This window comes from Camarhynchus parvulus, chromosome 5, assembly GCF_901933205.1.
Source record: "Camarhynchus parvulus chromosome 5, STF_HiC, whole genome shotgun sequence".
In the NCBI taxonomy this organism is placed as follows: Eukaryota; Metazoa; Chordata; class Aves; order Passeriformes; family Thraupidae; genus Camarhynchus; species Camarhynchus parvulus.
This window is the reverse complement of record NC_044575.1, coordinates 36446812-36469811: the sequence shown is the minus strand read 5'-3', so window position 1 is coordinate 36469811 and position 23000 is coordinate 36446812. Positions and strand designations below refer to the sequence as shown.

Sequence of the window (23000 nt, the reverse complement as noted above, 5' to 3'; positions counted from 1 at the left end):
GTTTGACTGCAAGATGCTGTATTTGAGCTTCACAGGAACAGTAGTAGATGAGGTAGCCTGAAGGAAACTTTGAGTCATTAGATTTAGAAAGGCAGGTCCAGAAACTTCTCAAAAAGAAAAAAAGTGCATGAAGAATAGTTCTTCACACTTAAAAAAAAAACCACAACAAAAAAAAAGCAAATCAAAAGATATCAGCTAATGAAATACCAGAACTACAGTTCCTGCCTATATCAAACTCTTGCATCCATTGAATCACTCCATGGTGAGTCATCCAGTGCAGACAGTACTATATGAATGATGCCATGGAGTGGGAAGACTGAAGATCTCCCCAGTGATTCTCTGATAAAAGCCAAATATTTCTTAAATTGTATAGCTTCTGATTTTCCAGGGATAACACGCTCAAACACAAAGGAAACGCTATTGGTTGGACAAACGTCGGCCGAAAAAGAATTCCGAAAAATATGGATATAGCACCATCTACTGACATTATGGGTCTTTGCAGGTGGATGTTTTTTCAAAACCGGGAGACCTACGGGTTAAAATACCGCGGCAGCAGAACCATTAGCTAGCATTCGTTCGGTTGCTCCTTGTATTTACAGCTCTGTAAACTCGAGATAATGCTGATCCTTGCCTCAAGGGTTTAGCGTCTGAAATGAGACTAAGAAAACATGGTATCGGAATAGAAAAAGTGAGGAGAAAAGGGAGGAAAAATGAGACCAAAAATGAGTAGCTGAGTGAGTCAAAGTGTGTCCTGGAGCTAAAGGAGGATGTTGCTAGTTAAGGGAATAAGTTCTCAAGATATTCAATAAGTTCTCAACTTATTCTGAGAGAATAAGTTCTCTCATTTGAAAGCCCCAACACTTTCCTTCCATTTGGTTTTGAACTGCATTCATATGGGCCATCCATACAGTTTATCAGAGTCAGTGGAACTCACTGTTAAAAGAGTTTCCCTCTCTATCCCATGTCATTTTCCTGCTGGTGAGATAGGTTGACAGGAGTAAGGGCCTGCTTGAAGACCAGAGTTGGTGTAGACAGCCAGATGTGTGGAGGAGTGTAGGAATGTGGTCATACCAAAGGACTGTCAGATTGTCTCAGATGCAACTTGTAATTTCATTCTTTCTGGGTTATATTTAGTTCATTGACTTGATTTATTATTGTTACATAGACGTAGAAAAGAGTGTGCAAGCAGCCAAGATGGAAGCTCCTTAGGTAGGATGACCTCAGCTGTCAAAGGAAACTGCTCCTGAGCTGCAGAGCAGATTTATTAAGGTGAGTCTTGAGAGAAGAGCAGTGAGAAGGGGTAATGCTCTTCTCCCACCTCCTGGCCAGGGTGTCCCCATGGCACATAGCATCTGTCTTGGCTGCTGAAGCAGGAACAGCAGGCAGCATGCGTTGCTCTGCCAGTGGGGAGGAGCATAGGGAGAAAAGTAGGGCAAGATATGGACCTGGGATAAGTTGATCAGGACAGGATGATTAGTATTTTTTTTCTCATCTTTTGGTATCAACTTTTAGAGCCATAATACTGCTGTTATGGAATACCACAGAATCACAGAATCATAGAATAGGCTGGGTTGGAAGGGACCTTAAAAATCATCTAGTTTGAATGCTTCTGCAGGCAGGGACACTTTTTACCAGACCAGGTCCCTTATGAGCCTCTATGACAACCAAAACAAGACCAGCCCATGCTCCCAGAGCCACACGGGAAAGCTATATAATATTTTTTTTTTCTAGATGCAACTGAGATGGTCATCCTGATAGATTCATACTAGTCAGCTGATCTACTTAGCTCTCCCTGTAAGAAAAAATCGTGTCATTGTTCCTCATGAAGCACTTCCTCAACTTTTTGACCTGGATTCTTTGGCTCTAATAAAATGTATCAGCAGTAAGTAATAAATATTAGGAAAGTAAACTCAATCTGTCCCCAATTTTTTTCCCCCCATAAAAACAGGCGTTGGCTGAGTGGAATGGTATATGATACTAAACCCAGAAAGCGCACAGATACAGGTGAACCCCTAGAAATCAGTTTCCTGTGCGGCTTTGTCTTTATCCCTTCAGAATGACAAAGTTGGTGTTTAACCAGAGGTCTTTCATACTTTCTCCATACTTCATAAAATATTTTTATTTTTCTCAACCTCAGAAGTAAGTCAGTATTCTGGATTATGTTGCACATGTCTGTATGAAGACAGAAACAGGCTGCCTACTTAAAAGTTGTTTAAAGATCATCTTTCAAAATTATTTACAAAATGCATACTCAAATACCTTTCTTCATACAAAGAACGATTTTCAAGAGACAATTTCCTTTTCTGAGTCCTAAAGCAGCTTTCTAAGCAGTGTGGAGTTCAGAAAGCATTATCTTCACTTATCTTGAGGCTCCACAAACACCATTTCTCAAGGTGCAGTTTCCTGATGGGCTTAATTTCACCTAAATACCTGGTGCTGCTGTGGCAAGGGGTGCTCCTGTCGCACTCGTGCTTGTAACTAACGATGGACTTGGCTAGGGAGCCAGGTAGGACGGAAACCACGAATTTGTTGCTGTCTTAATTTGCAGACGGGCTGGTGCCCACCTCTGTGTGAGGGCAGGCCCACGGGAGCGCTGATGTCCACACCTGCCTGCATCCCTCGGCAACACCGAGGTGGAGTATGCTGATCATGAAACCTCACCCTGGGGTCGCATCTTGGCCGTTCTAGCTCTGATTCACACAAAAATGCAGCCTCAGGCACAGAGTCCCTCCACGCTTACATCCGCTTTAGTGTGCGGATGCTGACCTTTTCCACTGTCATTAGACAAAGCGGGATTTAAAGGCTCCACTCCTTGATGCGAAACAGGTAGCTGTCAATCTTAAGTCACGTAACTGCCCAAAGATCAAAGCCATATTATAAGCCTCTTAATTTCTCGCGCAGTCATCGCACAGTTACACACCCAGTTTTGCACACACGTGCGCAGCCCGTGTCCCGCACGAACGCCGGGGAACGGCGCAGGGCAGCGGGGAGGCCCCGGCCTGCGGCCGGAGCTGCGGGGCTCGGCGCTGCCCGCACCTCCGGGGGCCGGCGCGCCGCTCCCGCCGCGTTCCAGCGAACGGAGCCGCTCCCCGCGCGGGGCACGCCCAGCGTCCTCAGCAGCCGCGTCCCGGCACCAGCCAGCCCCAGCAGCGCACGGTAACATCGCGCGGCCGCCACACAAGCAACCACCGCCCTGGCGGGGCCGGCCCCGCCCCCTCCTTCGCCAGCAGCCACCGCCGAAGCGCCGCCCGGCGCCCTCTCCACTCCTCTCCTCTCTTCTCTTCTCCTCTCCTCCCCTCCCCTCCCTTCCCTTCCTCTCCCTCCTCCCCCTCCCCCAGAGGCCGCTCCCTCGCGAGAGGCGCCGCCGCCGCCGCCGCCGCCGCCGCCCCGCCCCCCGCCCCGCCCCGCGCGCCGCAGCCCCGCCCTGCCGCGGCTCCGGCGGGCGCAGAGCGCCGCGAGCAGCCATGATGGTGGGTCCGGGGCGGCCGCGGAGCCGGGCCGGGGCGGGGCAGGGCGGGCGGCGCGGCCGGGCACTCGCTAACCTGTGCGCTTTGTCTCCCCTCACCCTCCCCGTCGCCGGCCGTGCCCCTCCATGTCCCCTGCCTGCGCCGCCGCCTCGCCCCCAAGCAGGAAGGCTCGGACGACGGCCCAGATTTCCTCTCGGAGGAGGACCGAGGTGTAAGTGCCGCGGGGAGGTGTCGGACCCGGCGCCTGGGGCTGGGCGTGGGGGAAACGGGGTCGGCCCCTCTTCGGGGGCCTCCGGGCGCTGCTGGCCCGAGCCCGCCGCGTGGGTGTCGGACGGAGGCGGGATGCTGGGCTGCGAGCGTCCGGGCTGTCTGTCTGTCCGTCCGTCCACCCGCCGGGATCTGCTCCTGGCACAGCCTCCCGCTGATATCGGCGTCTGTGTGCGTGTGCTCTTCATTGTTGTGTCACCCAAGTTTTGGAAGGACGGTTCTTTGATGCTGTCGTCGGCATGGCTGGGAGGGGGTTGTGGCCGGAGATGGATGCTCGCCCTCCCTGCGGCCCCGGCTCTCCCGCTGCACACGCCCGGCGGGGCCGGTCCTGCCCAGCCCTGGGGAGCGCCAGCTTCCATCGCCAGCCGCGATCCAGGGGTGATGCAGTCCTGCCCTCCCTTCTCCCTTCAGGCCCAGGGGGCACTCCCGTAGATGACAATGGGACATTTACATTGCAGACACATGCTGCATAATAAACTCTTTATTGAAGAGAAGTTCTGTTGTTGGGACAGGACGCCACAATTGCGTTTCTTACTGAGAAAACGTTTTTCTCTGCCCTTCTGTTTCTGGCCTTAGTTTCTCTTGTGACCGCTGTGTCCATCTTTATTTAACTTGCCTGCCTCACTTAAGCAACAAATCAGCTAACCTAGTATAATTTAGTTAGACTGATTATCCCTGTCACTTAGTATCTTGAGAAAGACCAACTGTGAGCAAGGTAGGAGAGCAGCTTCAGGGTCGCTTCGGTTCCCTTGGCTGTTCGTGGTTATTGAAGTGACTGCATACAGTATATTACTAAAAATACAAAAATCTGAGACACACTGTGTTGGTGTGATGTTTTATCATGCACACCATAGTCAGATGTGAAATTCAGTGCATTTTATGTTCCAGTTTTTGGCCAGAAATTTAAAAAGGCATTCTAATATTGGCTTAGGCCAATCCTGGCCACTGTAAAGCTCTTGCCTTTATGGGTACAGCTACTTTACTAAGAATATCAGATAAAAGAGAGAGGAGGTTGTCGTTGTTGTCCTTTGAGTGTCTTCAGAGCAAGGATCGAAGAGCTTAATAACTCTGAAATTTTATTTATGTAGATATTTTACATAGGTTCTCCCTGGTACTTAGGAACAGCCTTTGATGTGCACAGTTAAGTTGCCTTTATCTGAAGGTGCAGGTAGAACATAACAATGTGGATCTGACCTCCTGTGAAACTTGTTTGTTTGGCTGGTTATTAGTTTTCCCTCTAAGGCTACAGGTCGTAAAGAGTTCAGAAGGTAATTTGAAAACCTTAAGAAATCTCTTAGCAGTCTTGTTTGTACTGTTGTAAGACTTACCATCTCAGTTGGCCAAATGCAGTAATTTTCTTTTTCTCTCCCGCATCTTCATCCAGTACTGAGGAATTGAACTAGAACAGTGGCCTTCTCATTTCCCTAGTTTTTTAAGGGTTTCTTATTTTCAATCACCAATCACTGTGGGGGTTTAATTTTTTCTCTTCTGTCTAAATGCCTGGAGTTAAAACACAGGTTGTTATCTGCATGATTTTGTTTGTGATACAGGAAGTTAATCAAAAGCAATATGGCAGTCTGTTCATGAATGGATTGGCTGTGCTGTAATCTTCAAAACTGTAATACTTTTTTCTAAGTAGAAGTAGTAAAAATAAGCATCTTTTCATAAAGTGATTCCCTAGTTCTGATTTGTTGCCTTTCTCTGCAATTAATTAATGAGTAGGTCAAGCCTTTACTTGAAAGCATGGATGGTAACTTCTAGTCGGAGTAATTGAGCTTTTAGTTTTGAAAATCAATACTCTTGCCTCTGTTGAATTCAGATATTGCTGTGACAACTGTACTTCTGCTGCAGGAACATGTTTGTTGGCTACAGCTGTATTAAGTTTAATCTTGGGGTGGTGGGATGAAAGAGGGCTGGAATTTATGCTGATGCCACACAGAAGAGTAATTCTCAGACAATGGTGTTACACCATATGGAGTCTTTTCTGGAGAACTGTAAAACAGAGCACTGACAATCCTCTTTGAGGAAGAAGCAGTGGGTGGTCTGTAGAAAGAACTTATTATAAATGGTCTGCATAAAATGAACTTGTGGGAATTGCTTTTCTGAATTTCACTTAGGAAATAGGATAGGATTGAGTTTGCTTAGTGTAATTTGGGTGCTGTTGGGATTTTTGTCCTCTCTCTAACATAAACAATACATCTTTGTAGAGTGATGTAGTATTGCTCCATTAGTACTGCCTTGTGTATTTTATATCTATATAATCTTTAGGTAGCACTCATTCAGTGGAAATGAGCTATCCTTTAGAACAGGTCTGCTGGAAGCTTAATGCTGTGAAAACACTTCAAAAGCTTTTGTTGTGAAGGTATTCTTTGTCCCCTTGTTTTGTGTATTTGCCTGTAAAGAACCAGCTGAAGATAGGGTCCTTTTTACTCTTTACATTTTCGAAAGAGCTTAGAGCAGGGAAGTTACTGTTAATGGATGACATTACCTAGGAATGTAACACTTGGTTGTTTCCCTTGTCTGTACCAGATTCCTTCCATTATCATTTGAAGTATAATTGATCCTTTAGCAAGAGCTTAGATGTTAAATCCTCTGCTTGCATTGTGTTCTCAGTTAGTACTGTAACATCCCTTGGCCTGGGTTTTGGCTTCTGCTGTTTTCTAGACCCTTTGAATAAAACAGGGACTTTCTTGGTATATCTTTGGTATAGCGTAGGAAACTGTAAAGTAATTAAATCAGGTTTTGTTTTGCAAGTTGTTCAGCATGGACATAGATAACATATGTAAGTATAAAATAATTTTGCGTTGTTGTATGTATTAGACTTGCAGGGGGGGCAAGATTACCCTATTTTTTCCTTACTTTAAGGTACTTTCATTTCAGTTTTCATCTGTATCAGACTTCTTTTATTTTCTCATTTTCTACTTCCTTTGTCACTAGTAAACCATCCATTGGTGGCAGTTTTATTTTGGAAGTAGTGATGCAGAGTTTGTTTAAGTTTGTGGTGTGGTGATGTTGTTTGTGAATTCAATTTCTAGTAATGCAATGTGATTCATTGTGTCACATGAATATATTTAAAATCCTTCAACTTTCTGATTGTCTTTGACACCTTTCATAAATGCTTCATTACCATTGCAGATGAAAACATTCCCTGTTGGCAGTCAGACTACATGGCATGACTTAACATGTGATTAAACTCTTCAAAACTGTTACAAACTTAACTCAGTATAAATCAAACAAATAGTCTTTTACAGCGGTATGTCATGGGTGAAGTTGTCATATTTAGTTCTTAATTTTCTCAGCACAGATAGGAATTTTTTTATATGAAGTTGGGAATAGTGCATATGATCAGGCTGCACTGCACTGGATATGCTCTAATGGCAAACTTGATCAGCTGTTATACTGAATTGTAGAATTTTGTATAGTACCACTTTGAAAAAAAAAGGAGGTGCAAAAGTATTTTGGTAGAAATATTTGTGACCTGTGAAAGATTACAGAAATACTATTTAGATAATCCAGATTATTTGCTCAGAGTACTCAGTCTGTTAATGTATTCTGGGGGGACCAGAGAAAAACAAACAGTACCCCAAACAGTGTAATCACAAAAACCTTTTTACACGCTGAAAAATGTGGTGTTATGACATAAGAGACACATTGGTATGTCATTATATTTTTCTTTCCTAAATTAGATGGTAAGCACTTTGGAAGCTCAGTAGGAGCTAGGAGATTCTGCCTCTGAGAAGTGATCTGCAAGAAACCATTGCATGATAATATGCCTTTGTGTGAGGCAGTGACCCTCTAAACCTTGGGAAAACAAAACAAAAGGCAGTGCCTGAATCACGTGTGTGAATATGTTACTGTGCAGTCATTTTAATGATTTCCAACTTCACTGTAAGGAGAAGCTATGTGTCAGAGCTTTTGAACAGTTACATTTTGCTAGCCTTAGCAGAATATGCTGGACTGCATGATTCTGGTTTGCTTTAACACACTAATTCTGAGATCCATGAGTCTGGTTGCTGCTACAGAGGCAAGAGTTGTCCATGCATCAAGGTTAACAGCAACACTAGAGTGGGATCAGACCACTGTGATTTAATATAAAGGTAACTTATGGAAAACAAGATGTGGCAGTTGATGCTTCTGTCCTAGAGCTTTTCCAGTGCCTCACAGTGTTACCTTCAAAATCTGCTCATGTGTAACTTCCCTACTATGTGTTGAGAATACTTAAAGAATTTTTGTACTTAAGTATTGACTTAAAAATGCAATCCTGAAACACTTTATGGAGAAAAGTCCAAATCTCTGTATGGTAAAGCATTTTTATACTGTAGAATGGGATATTTGTAGAAAAATGCAGCATCAGAGAAAATACCATGTCTCAGTAAAAAGTATGCCTTGTGAGCATGATGTTGAAATATTTTTTGACAATGTGATTGGAAAAGATTTCAGGGTTAGCGTTAGTGCTTGTAAAAACATTCCAAATGTCTGTTTGACCATGATGATGAAATTGTCATGGGACAAATTCCTCTAGAACAACAAGGGTGCAAGGGTGAGGGGACTTGAATTTCCAGTTGGGCTCTAGATGAGGTTACAGTGAGCACTGAAGCCTTTGGTCCAGTTACTGCCAAATATTGTGGTGCTCAGATAACATTTCAGTTTTGCTATATTTTATCATTGTCTCTTTTTTTTTTCCTCCAATGTGACTGGAATTATTTTGTGAAAGAGTTCAGGTTTCATGTCTTCTAGAAGAAAAACACATATATTCCTTGCACTTTTGCCATTTCTCATGCTCATTTTGAAGACATCAAAGTCTTGGGTTTGAGTGTTTTGCTTTGGGGTTTTTCAGAAAAAACAATATTTCCAAGAAGACTTATCTCTGTGAAGTTCAGGATATTCTTTTAAGCTTTTTCATTACATGGTGAGATATGTTGAACAGAATAGTGTAAGACAGTGTGAGTAAATCAGGTCTATAACTGCTCTTGCTTCTTTGAAATATAGAACCACTTTTCTCCTTAAAAATACCTTCTCAATTGTTAATATCTTTATAATTACCTTTACAAGTATATTTAGAGCAGTTTGTCAGTTCAGAGGAATGGGGACAATAAAAATAAAAACCTACCAAACTTGTTGCTATCTGTAAATGTACTTTGTCTTGAGCATCTCAATTACTAGAAAGTTATCAATCTACAGAAATGAAAATAGTGCACTAACAAGGCATACTGTAAAGGTGATTATTATTTGTATGGTTGTTCATAAGGAGTACTGCTGGAATTTCTTTTTCTGCTGGAAATAATCTTTTAATGTTGGGGGTTTTGTGATCTGTCTTCAGCATTGCAGGATCAGGGTTCATTTCAAAGAAACAATAATGAAAATATAGTTTACCTTTTTCAAAAAAAAAATTAAGCTAAATATATTTTTCTTCAGCTTAGAGCAATAAATGTAGATCTCCAGACTGATGCTGCTCTGCAAGTGGATATCTCAGATGCACTGAGTGAGAGGGATAAAGTGAAATTCACAGTCCATACAAAGGTAAAATCTGGGTTTGTACACGCAACAACTCTTAATTACATACAAAAGAGAATGTGCTTAAACTGTTTGTTGAAACAAAATGTAACACAATCCAGGGGAAATGAGAAAGTAGAATTATCTCATGTTTACGAGACTATGTAGCCGCAGTGCATAAGAAAAAGATGAGTAAGAGTTAAGAAACTGTTTAGAAGAAAGTTATGTTCACTTTTTTTTTGTATTGATGCCATTCCCATGCCTATTAATTAGCCTGTTTGCAGGTAGAATCTTTAGTATACATGAATATACTTCAGTATAGTTTTAAAATTTGATTAGATCTTATTGTACTTTCAGATTCTAAAAGCATATTTTGTAATTGTATTGCATTCAGGGATCATTTTTAATTACTGTTGTTTGTGGCTTTTTTTTAGATTTGAATGTTTCTTGATTGCAGAGTGACAGAATAACTTGAAGTTGAATGAAATATCTGGACATCATTAATCCTATCTCCTCCTTCACTCTCACCATTAATTTAGAGTGCAAAAGAGCACATTGCTCAGCATTTGTTCATTTGGGTTTTGATTACAGAATCATAGAATCACTTAGGTTGGAAAAGACCTCTAAGATTGAGTCCAACCATTAATCCAGCACTGCTGAGTCCGCCATTAAACCATGTAGGGATAAGTGCCACACCTACATGTTTTTTAAATACCTCCAGGGATGGTTGCTCCACCATTTCCCTATGCAGCCCCTTCCAAAACTTGACAGCGCTTTTGGTGAAGAAATTTTCTTAATATCCAATCTAAACCTCCCCTGGTGCAACTTGAGGCTGTTTCCTCTTGTCCTCTCACCTATTACTTGAGAGAGGAGACCAACCCCCCGATACGGCCTCATATCAGATACTTATAGAGAGTGATAAGGTCAACCCTTGATTTTTCTCCAGCCTGAGCCCCTCCAGCTCCCTCAGCCACTCCTCATCAGGTTTGTGCTCCAGAGGTGCCACCAGCTCTGTTGCCCTTCTCTGGACACGCTCCAGCCCCTCAGTGTCTGTCCTGCCAGGAGGGGCCCAGAACTGACCACAACACTCGAAGTGTGGCCTCACCAGTGTCCAGCACAGAGGAATAGTCATTTTCTTGGTCCTGCTGGCCATGTTATCTCTGATCCAAGTCAAGATGCCATTGGCCTTCTTGGCCACCTGGGCACAAGCTGGATCATGTCCGGCCACTGTTGACCAGGTTCTTTTCCGCTGGGCAGCTTTCCAGCTGCTCTGTCCCCAGCCTGTAGCCCTGTCTGGGGTTGTGACCCAAGTGCAGACCTGGCTCCTCACCTTGTTGAACCTTCTACAGTTGGCCTCAGCCCATGGATCCAGCTGGGACAGATCCCTCTGCAGATCCTTCCTGCCCTCCAGCAGGTCAACACTTCCACCCAACTTGGTGTCATCTATAAACTGACTAAGGGGCACTTGGTCCCCTCATCCAGATCATTAGTAAAGATACTAAACAGAACTCCAGGATTAAATTGATAAAGATATTAGATGTGTTGATGAGAGCAGGCACTCCACAACCTGTTATGGCAACCCATGCCAGTTGATTGCTGCACTAATTAAGATGAGGGTAATTACTGTGGTACAAACTTTTGTTGTTCCCTCAAGGTTTTTTCTCATGTAGTAATGAAAAACCTTGTTTTTTGTAGAGCTTTTCTTCCTCCGAATCTCCTTCCCCCCATAATTCTACCTCCTTTTACCCTTCTAGAGTTCCTTACCAAATTTCAAACAAAACGAATTTTCTGTTGTCCGGCAACACGAAGAGTTTATTTGGCTTCATGACTCTTTTGTTGAGAATGAGGACTATGCTGGCTATATTGTAAGTATTGGTATTCTTTTGGTTTATATGTGCCATTTTCTGTGGGCTGGATCAAAACTACTTGAGACTGGATTTAAATGCAGTGGAAACAGCAGGTGTTCATTCCTTATAAAATCAGATAAGCTTCTCTAATACGTCATTTTATGCAATTACACAAAATTAATGGTTGAAGCAAGCTTGGAAGAAAGCTGCAGTAACTGTCATACTTTCTTGCCCTTTACTCCTAAGAAGTGAGTAGTTTAATTTGTCTCCAAGTGTATTTTTATGCCACTGTGTTAAAAGTCTGGGAGAGGGTTGAACCGTATAACTTGGTGGTATTGTTTCTGCAAGCTAATGTTTAACCGAGTTACACAGGGAACTTCAATATATAATAACTTACAGTTTGAAGTTAATTTCAGGCATTCCAGGAACAGAGGTCTCAAAACAGGCACCATATGATACCGCATATTAAAAATAGTGCTGCTTTTCATACGTTATTTGCAATGGGAATATTTTTCATTTGGTGTGAAAGTTTGGTATTCATTTTGTGTTTGGGGGGTGTTTGCTGATTCAGAGGGTTAATAGATATTTCTAAATGATTACTGGGTAAATTATAGTGAGTATAATCTGTGGTGGTCATACCATTCTTGAGCTAGTCTTTTCTTAGTCAGAAAAGCTATTTGAGATGATTAGACTTTCAGTGTGGTAATAACTAGTTTCAGACGGTTGGCTGTCTAGATGCTGGATTTTTCTTTTTTTTTTTTTTTTTTTGTAATATGTTAATGTAATGGGCCAATATCAGTAAGTAAAAATTTAAACATCATATTTGTTCTGTGTTTTTTTCCTGGCACCAATTCAGGTTTAGTTTGACTCTGGTGTTTCCTCTTTCAGTGTTAATATACTGTATTACAAAATTAACCTAGAGCCTTGTTGACTGGGGGCTTTGTTACTTCAACACATGTCTTTAATGTCAGCAGTGCTGCAAGAAAGAGCTCTAGTGCCTGCTATTGTTTAATAGGGAATGGTTTTCTTGGTTTAAAGTTTTGGGGAGTTAGAAATGGGTGGTGTGAAAACACTTGTGGAATTCTTTTTTCTTCTTTCTTTAGACAAGAAATAATCCTTACCAAATAAGCTAAACCAAAACTAATTAAAAATATTTTTTTCAAGTTTTAAGTTATTGTCATGGGAAATGAAGAATTATTTGGCTTCTGTTGTAATTAAACTGAAGCCATTAGTTAATACTTCAGTAATCTTCAAGGACGCTTGACCGAAATTGGTGTAGTAATGCAGCATGAATAACTCATGAATAAGAGACTTTATCCAGAAATGCTGTAATGAATGATGAAAGAGAGAAACATGTATTAAAAAGCTGCAGGCAGTCTACAGTTCCTGTACTGTGAATGGGTGTTTTTTCACTGAGAAAATCAGAACTTAAAAAAAATTGGATTAAATTCCAGATTCCACCAGCACCACCCAGGCCTGACTTTGATGCCTCCAGGGAGAAACTGCAGAAACTTGGAGAAGGGGAAGGATCAATGACTAAAGAAGAATTCACCAAGATGAAACAAGAACTGGAAGCGTATGTAGACTTGATTACTACTTTATTGATTGATTTATATTCCAAAACTTTTAATGCTGTTTGCTGTCCCATGTTTCTGATCTCACTGTAATGGTTCTCTGTGAAACACAGACTTGAGAATCCAGTTGTTATATAACCAAGGTTCCTCTTAGTGATCATGATCAGTGCCATTAGGAAAATTGTAGAAATAATTTCATGGAAGATCTTCTGAAACAGGAAATAAATTAGCTTGTTCTTGAGCATTCTTTCATAAGAAGGAAAGTACTTAGGTCCTGTTCTTCACAGAACATCTGCAAAGGGAGGAGATAACCTCTATCTTTTTTAGTTCTGGTATTCCACATTTGATAAGTATAATTAGACTTCAGGGTAATACACGCAGTGATTGGGAGTAGGGAGTTATGCATGTGGTTGGTACTGTAAACATAGATGCCAACCTTCTGTTCCCCAAGAAATACAAAGATTACTAGAAAATCCTTTTTTGACACTTTTTTTTAAAATTTTTGCACAAGGAGAATACACTTCCTGAAAATACTATTTTCCCTTACTATGAATTTAATTTATATTGAAATAACTGCTCTGAAGCTTCTTGTTCCATATTGAGTTACGCAGTGAAGTTTCTCCTTGCTTCGTCCATTTTCTTTGTCATGCATTCACTTCTTTGATCTTTTTCCTGTCATTGGTTTCAGTTTTCAAGTGTATATTTACGCTGCTTCTAGACTGCTTCTATCAAGCGCTCTGAATTGGCAAGAAAAGTACATAGAACTCTTACAACTGCTGCTTTCTCTCCGAACTTCAGCTGCTGTGAGCAAATGTCTTAAAAAGCTCTGTATTAGTGATATGTACAACACAATTTATAGCAGAGTAGATATACACTTCATATGCAGAAAACTGGAAATTAGCAGAACACTATAGATTTTAAAGAATCTGGTTTTCCAGCGGCCCTGATCATGATTCTCTTGTGGTCTGGTTAGGGGTTGGATAACACAGAAAACTTTGGGTTTCTTCTACTGCCACCTCCATCCTCTGCATCCTCCTTTTTTGTCTTCACTGAATGACTACTACTCTCACTGAGATCAAACATCTCCCAACACTGGCCCTGCTGGTTTGCTGGTATGTAAATCTTAACCTCCTTGCACATAGTGGAAGGAAAAGCACTGATTATAATTTCACTCTTTGACCTCAGAATGGGAAAAAGAACCCTTTCCTCATTTTTAGATTGGTTGCATCTTACTCACTGAATTTGCAAAGCACAATGAATTCTAGCAAACTTGTATTGATAAGAGTGCCTTCCTCTTAATTAAATTGCAAGTGAGTGATTGCTTTGAAGTTGAGTTGGCTTAACTGGGCAACTATGTGATTGTTATGATTAAATGCGTTTTTTTTGTTGTACCTGCCAAAAGCAGCTCTTAATTTCACTTTTAGAACCACTATGAAGTGAGACATCAATGTAAGCTTTGGCTCAAAAAGGCTAGGTGCTTTAACATGAAATAAAAGACTGTCTAAATAGCTAACAAAACTACATAAACATATAAATAAGTAAGGAGGGTGCAAATGGGCAAGGGGATGGAGATGGGGAGGAAGGAATTTGCACATCAGTACATAGTGCTGAGGGACTGTAATCTGTACCTTGGTGTCTTGAATTTTGGGGTGCTGGGAAAAGGACAATGAAATGAGGTTACACTTTCAGCAAACCAGTGTCTGTTAGCTAACCATAAAAATTAGAGTGTATTTGTTGACTCTTCATTAAAAGTCTCTCTGTAATGTGTTTGGGCTTCAAATTTCTCCCTAGTATTAACACTGCAGTATTTATTTATGTCTGTATCAAACATTGGAGTGATAAACTCCGATATATTGGCTTGTAATTTTGTACCCTTACTAAGGATCTCTTAAAGCTGTTCACTAGGTTTATCTCAATCTAAATTGCTTCATATGAAATTCTTATGTCTGTCTTATTTCTTGTTTTCAGTGAATATTTGGCAATATTCAAGAAGACAGTTGCAATGCATGAAGTGTTTTTGTGTCGCGTGGCAGCACATCCTATTTTGAGAAAGGACTTAAATTTCCATGTATTCTTGGAATATAATCAGGATGTGAGTATTGAAAACTGAATTGCTGGCAAGAGAAATCAAGATGTGCTTTTATGGTGGGATGGAAAACTGATTAAGAGGGAATTACCTCCTGAAGCAAATTACATCAATTCCTTCATGCCAGACATACTCGTATCGTAAAAGTTAGAAATTCGTTTAGTCTGTAGGAGTTCATTTTCTGCCACTTGGGAACCAAATGCACTCTATGCTTTAACTTCAGCATCAAAAAGATTACTGGAAATCCAGTATATTTTGGATTAAAAAGATTAGCTTTTGGTGGTGATTTCACTTGATAGGATACTTTTCCACTCTTTGAATTGTTTTTATTTGCTGCGGGGAAGAATGATGCAACAAAATGGCACACTAATGTTTTAGGATTTGGAACTTTGGTGTAAATTCTGTTGCTAACAAAACTAGAGAGAATTTCTGATGAAATATTTTGATAATGTTAATGATGTGAGTGAAAACGTGGTTAATTTTTTTTCTGAATATTGGACTAGTGTGGCTATCCACATGTAACATAATGAATTGAGATAATGGAGAGTACTTTTGTTTTCATAACTTTTTGGTGTTGGAGACAGTGTTTGCTCTTATTCTGCGAAGAGTTTCAGTTCCTTTTTAAAATTGCAGGAATCAACATTAAGTGGAAGAAATTATTACACAGACTGGCTCAACTGCGTACATACTTAATTGAAAATATGTTACAGTGGTTCCTGTGTTGCTTGATGTAGAAATGCTTACAGGTTCAGGCACTCAGTTTACTTAAACTGGGAGTAGTTAGATGGACAGAAACAGAGAGTGTGGGGAGGCTTAAACCAGCATGATCCTCTGGAAGTCAAAGATCTGTCATTCACCAGAGAGTGAAACATGGTTGTATTAACTCAACTATTGTTGCATCAACTCAGCTGTACTGTGCATGATAAATACTGTGTTATTGGTAACTGAAATATACACTCTGTACAGCAGGTGCTAGAATGGTGCTGATCTCTTTTTTTTTTTTCCTTTTTTTTGTTTCCTAGAATGGTATTTTAGGTGATAAACAATCTAGTAAATGAGGTAGTCTTCATTCTGTATGCAAGGTGCCCTGTCCCCATTAGTGCAGAGTAAAAGAATAAACAGAGAACAGGAGAAATGTTTTAAGTATAGGGATACGTAGTTGTATTTCTTTTTAAAGCTTGTATTGCCTCCAGAATATGAATTAACATAAATTAATTTGTTTTTCAGTTGAGTGTTCGTGGGAAAAATAAGAAGGAGAAACTTGAAGACTTCTTCAAAAATATGGTTAAATCAGCAGATGGTGTCATTGTTTCAGGAGTAAAGGTGATCACTGCTTCACATAGCAAGATATAAAATGTATTAACATTTGTCACCTTTTTTAATGAAGCAGAATTTTACATAGGTACAAAAATGGATTTTTATTGTGATGTCTAACTTAAGAATTAGTGGCAGACCATGGGTGAAAAATTGTGGCCTGGATACAAATTAATTGAGAGCTTTCTTGTGGCCTTTCAGTACTCTATGAAATTAAGCACCTTTTTTATACATAGATAATTGATAATCTTGTTGGGAGGTTTTTTGTTCAGGCCTGCCATTTTATATAGTGGAAAGGAGAACTAGGTCTGACAACTGCTTCTGTTCAGAAGTTACTAATGGAGTGAATTTTCCCGGACTTTTAGAATCTGTCTGCTGTTTCAAAGAGCAGCAGTAGAGGTTATATGATTTTTCCCATCTCCTAGATGTAAGAACGTAACTGAGAAAAAAAAAGGTAATGAAAATTTTAATTTTTACTTTTCTGAAAGCTACAAGATCACTTTTATAGCAAGCAGAAATTCTGCAGAGGATGATTTTTAACCTCTTTTCTTTCTAGTGGTGACTTTCCATTTGGTAGCAATTTTTACAAGAGAAAAGTTTATAGGTTTAAAATATTATTTTTTTGAAACTGCTGAAAAGTGGATATAACCATGGATTATGACTTGGAGAAAAATATGAAGTCCAGATAACTTCCAGGTTCATAATACTGTTCAAAGCCCATGTTGTAGGCAATTCCATGGTATTGAGCATCTGTGTTATTTTAGAGGATTTTTAAAAGTAAGTATAAACCAGTTATCACAAATTATAATACAGACAATATTAACATTTACCTTTGTTTACCAAATTAAAAGAAGTCTGTCATTAAGATCAATCTTCTGAGCTAGGAGTTCAAATCATCTTGTCTGAGACCACAGCCTCTGTGCTGCTGAGTGACTTTCATCCCTTCTCTACATATAAGTAGATTACATAGATTCTGTTTTGTTGTCACCTTTGGTGATCTGTTGCTATTCCTTCATGTTTAGTTATATAGACCTTTAGGATACTTGTTGCAGATTCTTAATTCTTACTAAATTCTTCATAAAACTTAAGGTCATGATATAAGTGGAGAAGAAATCAGTTCATATAAATGGTGTTTTAGAGAATAAAACCAGATGCATTTCCTGTCACAGCAACAGTGAAATGTGCAACTTTACTCTGCAATTGCTCTGTGGAGCATGGGTGAAATCCTTTTTTTTAATTGTTCCCTTTTTTTGTAGGATGTGGATGACTTCTTTGAACATGAGAGAACATTCCTTGTAGAATATCACAACCGAGTCAAAGATGCCTCTGCCAAATCTGATAAAATGACAAGATCACATAAAAGTGAGTTTTTCAGGGTGAAAATAGTACTGGTTAAAGTGTACAGAAGTTGTTAGTGAGGAGAAGTAATTTTTAGTTTACTTTTTGCATGTGAAAAGTGAGTTCATTTCTCCAAGTGTAGCCTTCCCATTCTAAAGAAGTTCAGTCTGAATTATGAAGTTTAGGCTTTGCTACCATAGAGTAGATGGAGTAAGAGCCTGGTGCAGCACTGAGAATATGTTTATTCTTCATGCTGTCTGCTTGAAAAGAATTACACTTTAAGTATTAATATTTTTTTGAAGTCTGACTTAGTAATTTAGGTGTAGAGGTGGGTAATATGGCAGTATAGGTGATTTTACTCCTAGTGCAGTTGTTCTGGATTGGATGTGGTTGATTCCATTGAGGACAATCTCTTGGCAAACTGGGCATTGCATTACCTTGCTAACAAAGTTACCTTTGCTCGTAGCAAACTCCTGTTTGGGCCATTGGTTCTAGACTAGGTTTCCGTTTTTAGCCATTTAGAGTGTGGACAGCAATGAGTAGTCTGGTTAGCAGGATCCCTTTTCTTACTGAGACAAGATTTACCACTTGCCTCTTGATTTGTCTTCGTGAGCTGAGTGCTAGCCATTGTGATTTCTGAAAGCTCTAGATGGTCTTCTCAAGTGCAGTTCATTTATTTGAGAAAATGAAAAATCTTTGAGTTAGGACTATTGTGTTTGATTTAGGATGACTGTGCTTTGAGAAGCTCAGAAGAAATTGGCCTGTGTTGCCTTTGATTTTAAGTTTTTCTGCCTAGATAAATCAAAATTGATCTTCCAGATTCTGTTTATTCCTTGAAGTTTGGGTCTGCTTTACAGATACTGGCTTTGCTGTCTACAGTAATATAGTTCATACAAAACCAAGTCACAAACCCTTCATGAATCTCCATTGATAAGATCTCTAAAATGGATATTGGATGAGATGTTAAACCAAGAATTTACTGAGTTCTTCAGATGCTTCTCTTGCTGTTGCATGAATGCTGAGTCTTGTAGTTTTAGTGTCTGTGCTAGAAGATGGAAAGAGTCAGTTATGGCTCAATGAGCTAAGGCCCTGTATCTGGATTCAGTTCCCACCTGAAGTGGTTTCTGGTGGTTTTGGCTGCTTTCTTAAAATTCATGGTAATGAAGTGCCAAGATTTATTTACAGAGTGAGAAAGGCTTTAACAAAGGCTTTAACATTGGCTGTAGAAGTGAGAAAATCCTTTGAAATTAGGTTGTAGAGGATCTGTTGGGAAAGGATTGATCAAACTCATGACAAAGCTTCGTTGGTTTCCAGGCTCAAATCGCATACAGTGTTTACTGACAACTTCTGCCAAACTGTGAATTGGGACAAATGGCACCTTTTGAAATTCTGGCTAGAGGAGTAGAGCAATGACCTGGGAAACATGTTTTGGAAATGGGCAATCTGTAGTTTATGGATAACATGATCAACAGAGAGCTGCAGGTCTTGCAAAGACACCAACTTGCTATTTCCAGCAGAAAATCAATTTTTATGTTGAAATTGGAGGAATAGAAGGGGAGATTAATTGCTTCCTAATACCATTCTTCACTCTAACCAGCTGTGTTGATAATGCATGGAGTAATGAATTATGTGGAAGCTGACCCACTCAATCTGTTAAGGTTGTGTTATTAGGAAAAAATATTTCTGCTTAAAGGCATACAAACTTCAGAAATAACAAACAAATTTATTTTCCTGTTCATTGCTTGGATCTGGTATTTTTCATCATCCATTGAGTTAATATTTAAAGCTTTTTAGAAAAGGTCTGTATGCAAAGATTTGTTTTTTATGTTTTTTATATTATATAGCAATACCTCACTAGTCAAATTATGCAGCCTTCTTACAAATGTTGCTTCTAATTTATTGTTTAAAGTGATTTGACACTAATGCTACTTTAACCATTAACTGCTTATCGAAGATGTAAGGGTTTTCTAAAAACAGGGATGTGCTAGAAAATGTGTTGTGTATATAGTGCTGTATTTTTTGTAGTTTGGGGTTTGTAGTCAATTAACTTCTCTCAAGCACACAGGCTTTGTTACTGTTAAACTGTGATTTTTTTTCCCAAATGGTTTTAAAATAATATTTAAATTCAGACTTTAACCATTAAGTTTGTACATCTTCCACCAAAATAAAACCTAAAAAATTTGCACAATTAATTCACCTAGCAGGTTGTAACTGCATAAAATACTCCTAGATAAATTGCAGACTGCACAATTTGGTGAAACCACTGTTTTTATTGTGTGAAGTTATCCTTCCTATTAAGTAATGAGATTGCTATTTTATTTCTACTTCTGTGTTAAAGCATGTCCTTTTAGAAAAATACCTATTTTTGAAGAAAGGAATTTCAAAATTTCCAGAAAGAAGAGGATTGAGGTAGTAAAACAAGTGCTTGTTTGTTTTTCTAGATGTGGCGGATGACTATAATAGAATTGGTTCTTCATTATATGCATTAGGAACGCAGGACTCCACAGATATATGCAAGTAAGATATTGTTAATAACCTATGGGGCAATTTGCTGTGTAGGAATCTTAATGGTGGCCTGTGAGATTGGTAGCTCTTGTTAGGAGAAAACCAGAACTTGTTACAGCTGTATGACATGAAATCATTTTCTCCTCTAGTATTTCATTGCTTTAGCAGGCTGCATTTAACAGTTTTGTTTTAATATCCGTCTGTAAAAAAATGCCAATTTCTAAAGTCTGTAGAAAATTGGACAGTTGAGATGGAAAAGTTCTCATCAAATAAGGAAAAAACCCCACAATTCGTTCACCATTAAAAAAATATTCCAAATTCTTTGATATATGCAGCAAGCACAGGTCTCAGTCGGAGTCTATGAATTTTTTTTTTTTTGAGTGTACCAACATCCTGAAAAATAGTTCCTGCTGTTCTGGCAAGTTTACTGCCCTCAGGAAAACAAAGGAATCTCCAGGGATCCCCAGAACTTTAGAAGGGTATCTCTATGTACAGATGTTTGTCCTTTAGTCTTTCAGTGATTTGCTTGAAGATGAAGTCTGGTGTATCTGACAATAAAATTTGGTTACTACCTTAAAGAAGTCAGTGCTTGTCAACATACACACATAGTGTTATGTTGGTGTCAGTGTGATGACAGGTAGGACATGAAAGTTAACTTTCTAATATACCTGATTTACAGTGATATACTTCCAGATGTGGTCATAGCTTATATACCAGATACTTTGATGATAGTATTGATATTTTTTGTAGTCCTTTAGGGTGTGTCAGAAATCATATCTGTCCTCTGTCAAAATAGTATCACTTGACTGTAATTCAGTCTGCTCTAGGACTAAAGCCCTGTATTGTCACCTGCAGTGGAGATGTTGCCACACTGCTGCTCAGCATCCCTGAATTCCAAGTAGGACATATGTCATTTTTACTGGGTGAAGAAAAGTACATTCAAATTTGTGTATAGGACACTTGATAACAGTGTGAGACCATTGACCATGGTGCTGGTGTTAGGGGTTTAATTCACAGAAGCATAAAGAATCCTTGAGGAGCTGAGCAATTATTCTTTACTTAAAAATATCCATCTGTCATGCTTTGTTTGTCCCTTGCCTTTCTTACACTGCCCAGTTCCCACATGTTTGAAGTTTGAAACTAGGTATGTTCTCTGAGTTCTGTGAATTATAACTGTAAGCAATGCCTTTGCAATCTTTATTGCCAGACACAGACGATAGTGTGAGTTCGAGAAATTAGACTGTTCAAAACAATGTTGTAATATGAGCTGTTTCCTTTGCACAGGTTTTTTCTGAAGGTGTCAGAGTTATTTGACAAAACAAGGGTATGTACTATGAAACGGATATCATGTGTCAACAAGGCATTAATATGTGAATTAATATGGGTGCTTCTAGATGGAGCATTTAAGCAATGTGTGGTATGAAATGAGAAAGTGTAAGATTTCAGTTGTGTTTTGTAAAATGAACCTTTGGACTCCTCAGTCTACTAAACATTTCTAGGCAGTCTGCTGTAATACCCTTCTGTTCCTCTAAAATGCTATGAGGTCTTCCATACTTGTTACTGGGAATCACAGAACTTGTTATGGATAAAAGAAATGAAGAAATTGAATCCTTAATCCAACAAAAAAAAGGTGGTCATGCTGCTTTTTTTCTGGAGCCAAGATCTGTTTCTGCAATTATTTGACTCAAAAGTAATATTGCTTATGCTTGTAACCAGTTTTTCATATATCTTCTCTTTTGCCTTACTTATTTGGCTTGGTAGAGAGAAGATGTATGCCATGTATCAGGAAAACTTCTATATGAAAAATGTGTGCATTTCCTAAACTGACAATTGTATCTGTATAAACACGTACTTTAAAGAAAATTGACAGAATTACTTGCTTTGACTCAAAACAAAATGTCTAATTTCAGAAATTATCTTTTTAAAATTAGGGTTTAAATATGCACTTGCAGACTATTTCTAATCTGTTTTGAATGCAAGCTAATGAGTTAATTGGGTTTTAGACCATTTAGCACATGCAGTTACACAATTACTCTGCAAAGGTGCCTTAAAAATTTGTTTTCCTTTGATTTCAACAACAATATAAAACTGCTTGTGCAACTCTTAATATAAGTTTGTTTCTCTACATTTTTTCTAGCATATGATAAATATAATTGCTATTGGGGAAAAAAAAGCAGTTTTTAATACAGAAAGCAAGTTGTCAATTACTGCTCACAGAATAGCTTATTCCTTACATTTTAATACAAAATCCTAATACTGCTTCTCATTTTGCATATTTAAGTATGCTGTTATTAAAGCCTGATCTTAATTTTTGAAATAGACCATCTGTTGTGTACTGCATATCGTACATTTAATTTGTATCATATTCTTTGATATATGCAACCCAAAGTCTGGTTGTTTTTAAGTTGATCCTTTTGCTTACTGTTTTTTTGTTTTATGGTGGTGTTTTGTTTTGTTTTTCCAGAAAATAGAGGCTCGAGTATCTGCTGATGAAGATCTTAAGCTTTCTGATCTTCTGAAATATTACCTTAGGGAATCTCAAGCTGCTAAGGTGAATCTATGGGTATATGTTCAGTGAAATTGTGGGTTTTTAACAAAAAAAAAAAAAAAAAGAGAGAAAGTGACATGGGTTCATCAACTCACAATACTGATAGACTAAAATGCTGCCTCCTCTAGCCTGCAGTTTTTCCCTTAGCTGTAAAACCTGTTTCTGTTGAATATAAGGAGTAACAAAGTCGTTGCTGATGTGGGACTGACTGTGTGGAACTGAGTAAGCCACTTGTCAAGGCCAAATCATGCAGTAACAAGAAACACTGGAAGGGCTGTTTTCGTGTTTGCAGTGTGTTTGGTGTTTGTAATTGCAAGCAATTCTGCTTTTTTTTAACTATGAAAATTGGATATTCCATATAATCTACTAGTGCTGATACAAAAACACATGGGCTGAATTTGATATTCTGTACTTACAGAAAATTTCATTCTTACTATTGTTTGGTGTGAGATGATTAAGTAATATCACAGAATGAGCAAGCATTTGACAGTAAACGTCTGTAGTTACAAGATCACAAACTGTTGCACAAAAAATGTTGCTACTGCTTCTTGGGCTCTGTGT

General features: G+C 39.2%; 1 protein-coding gene across 2 annotated transcripts in view; it reads left to right on the top strand.

The window, feature by feature from the left end:
• The first annotated feature begins 3412 nt into the window (after positions 1–3412).
• Positions 3413–23000, top strand: part of SNX6 (sorting nexin 6) — a 29666-nt gene continuing 10078 nt past the window's right edge. Inside the window, exons 1-11 of one of the 2 annotated variants that reach the window (XM_030949006.1) lie at positions 3413–3470; positions 3631–3678; positions 9150–9254; positions 10982–11092; positions 12529–12650; positions 14617–14740; positions 15962–16057; positions 17305–17410; positions 19828–19903; positions 21176–21215; positions 22356–22442. In XM_030949006.1, the coding sequence (XP_030804866.1) occupies positions 3465–3470; positions 3631–3678; positions 9150–9254; positions 10982–11092; positions 12529–12650; positions 14617–14740; positions 15962–16057; positions 17305–17410; positions 19828–19903; positions 21176–21215; positions 22356–22442 (921 nt within the window). In that variant the 5' untranslated portion in view covers positions 3413–3464. Of the gene's footprint in view, positions 3471–3627; positions 3679–9149; positions 9255–10981; positions 11093–12528; positions 12651–14616; positions 14741–15961; positions 16058–17304; positions 17411–19827; positions 19904–21175; positions 21216–22355; positions 22443–23000 lie in introns of both variants that reach the window. The other variant, XM_030949004.1, reaches the window with a different exon arrangement.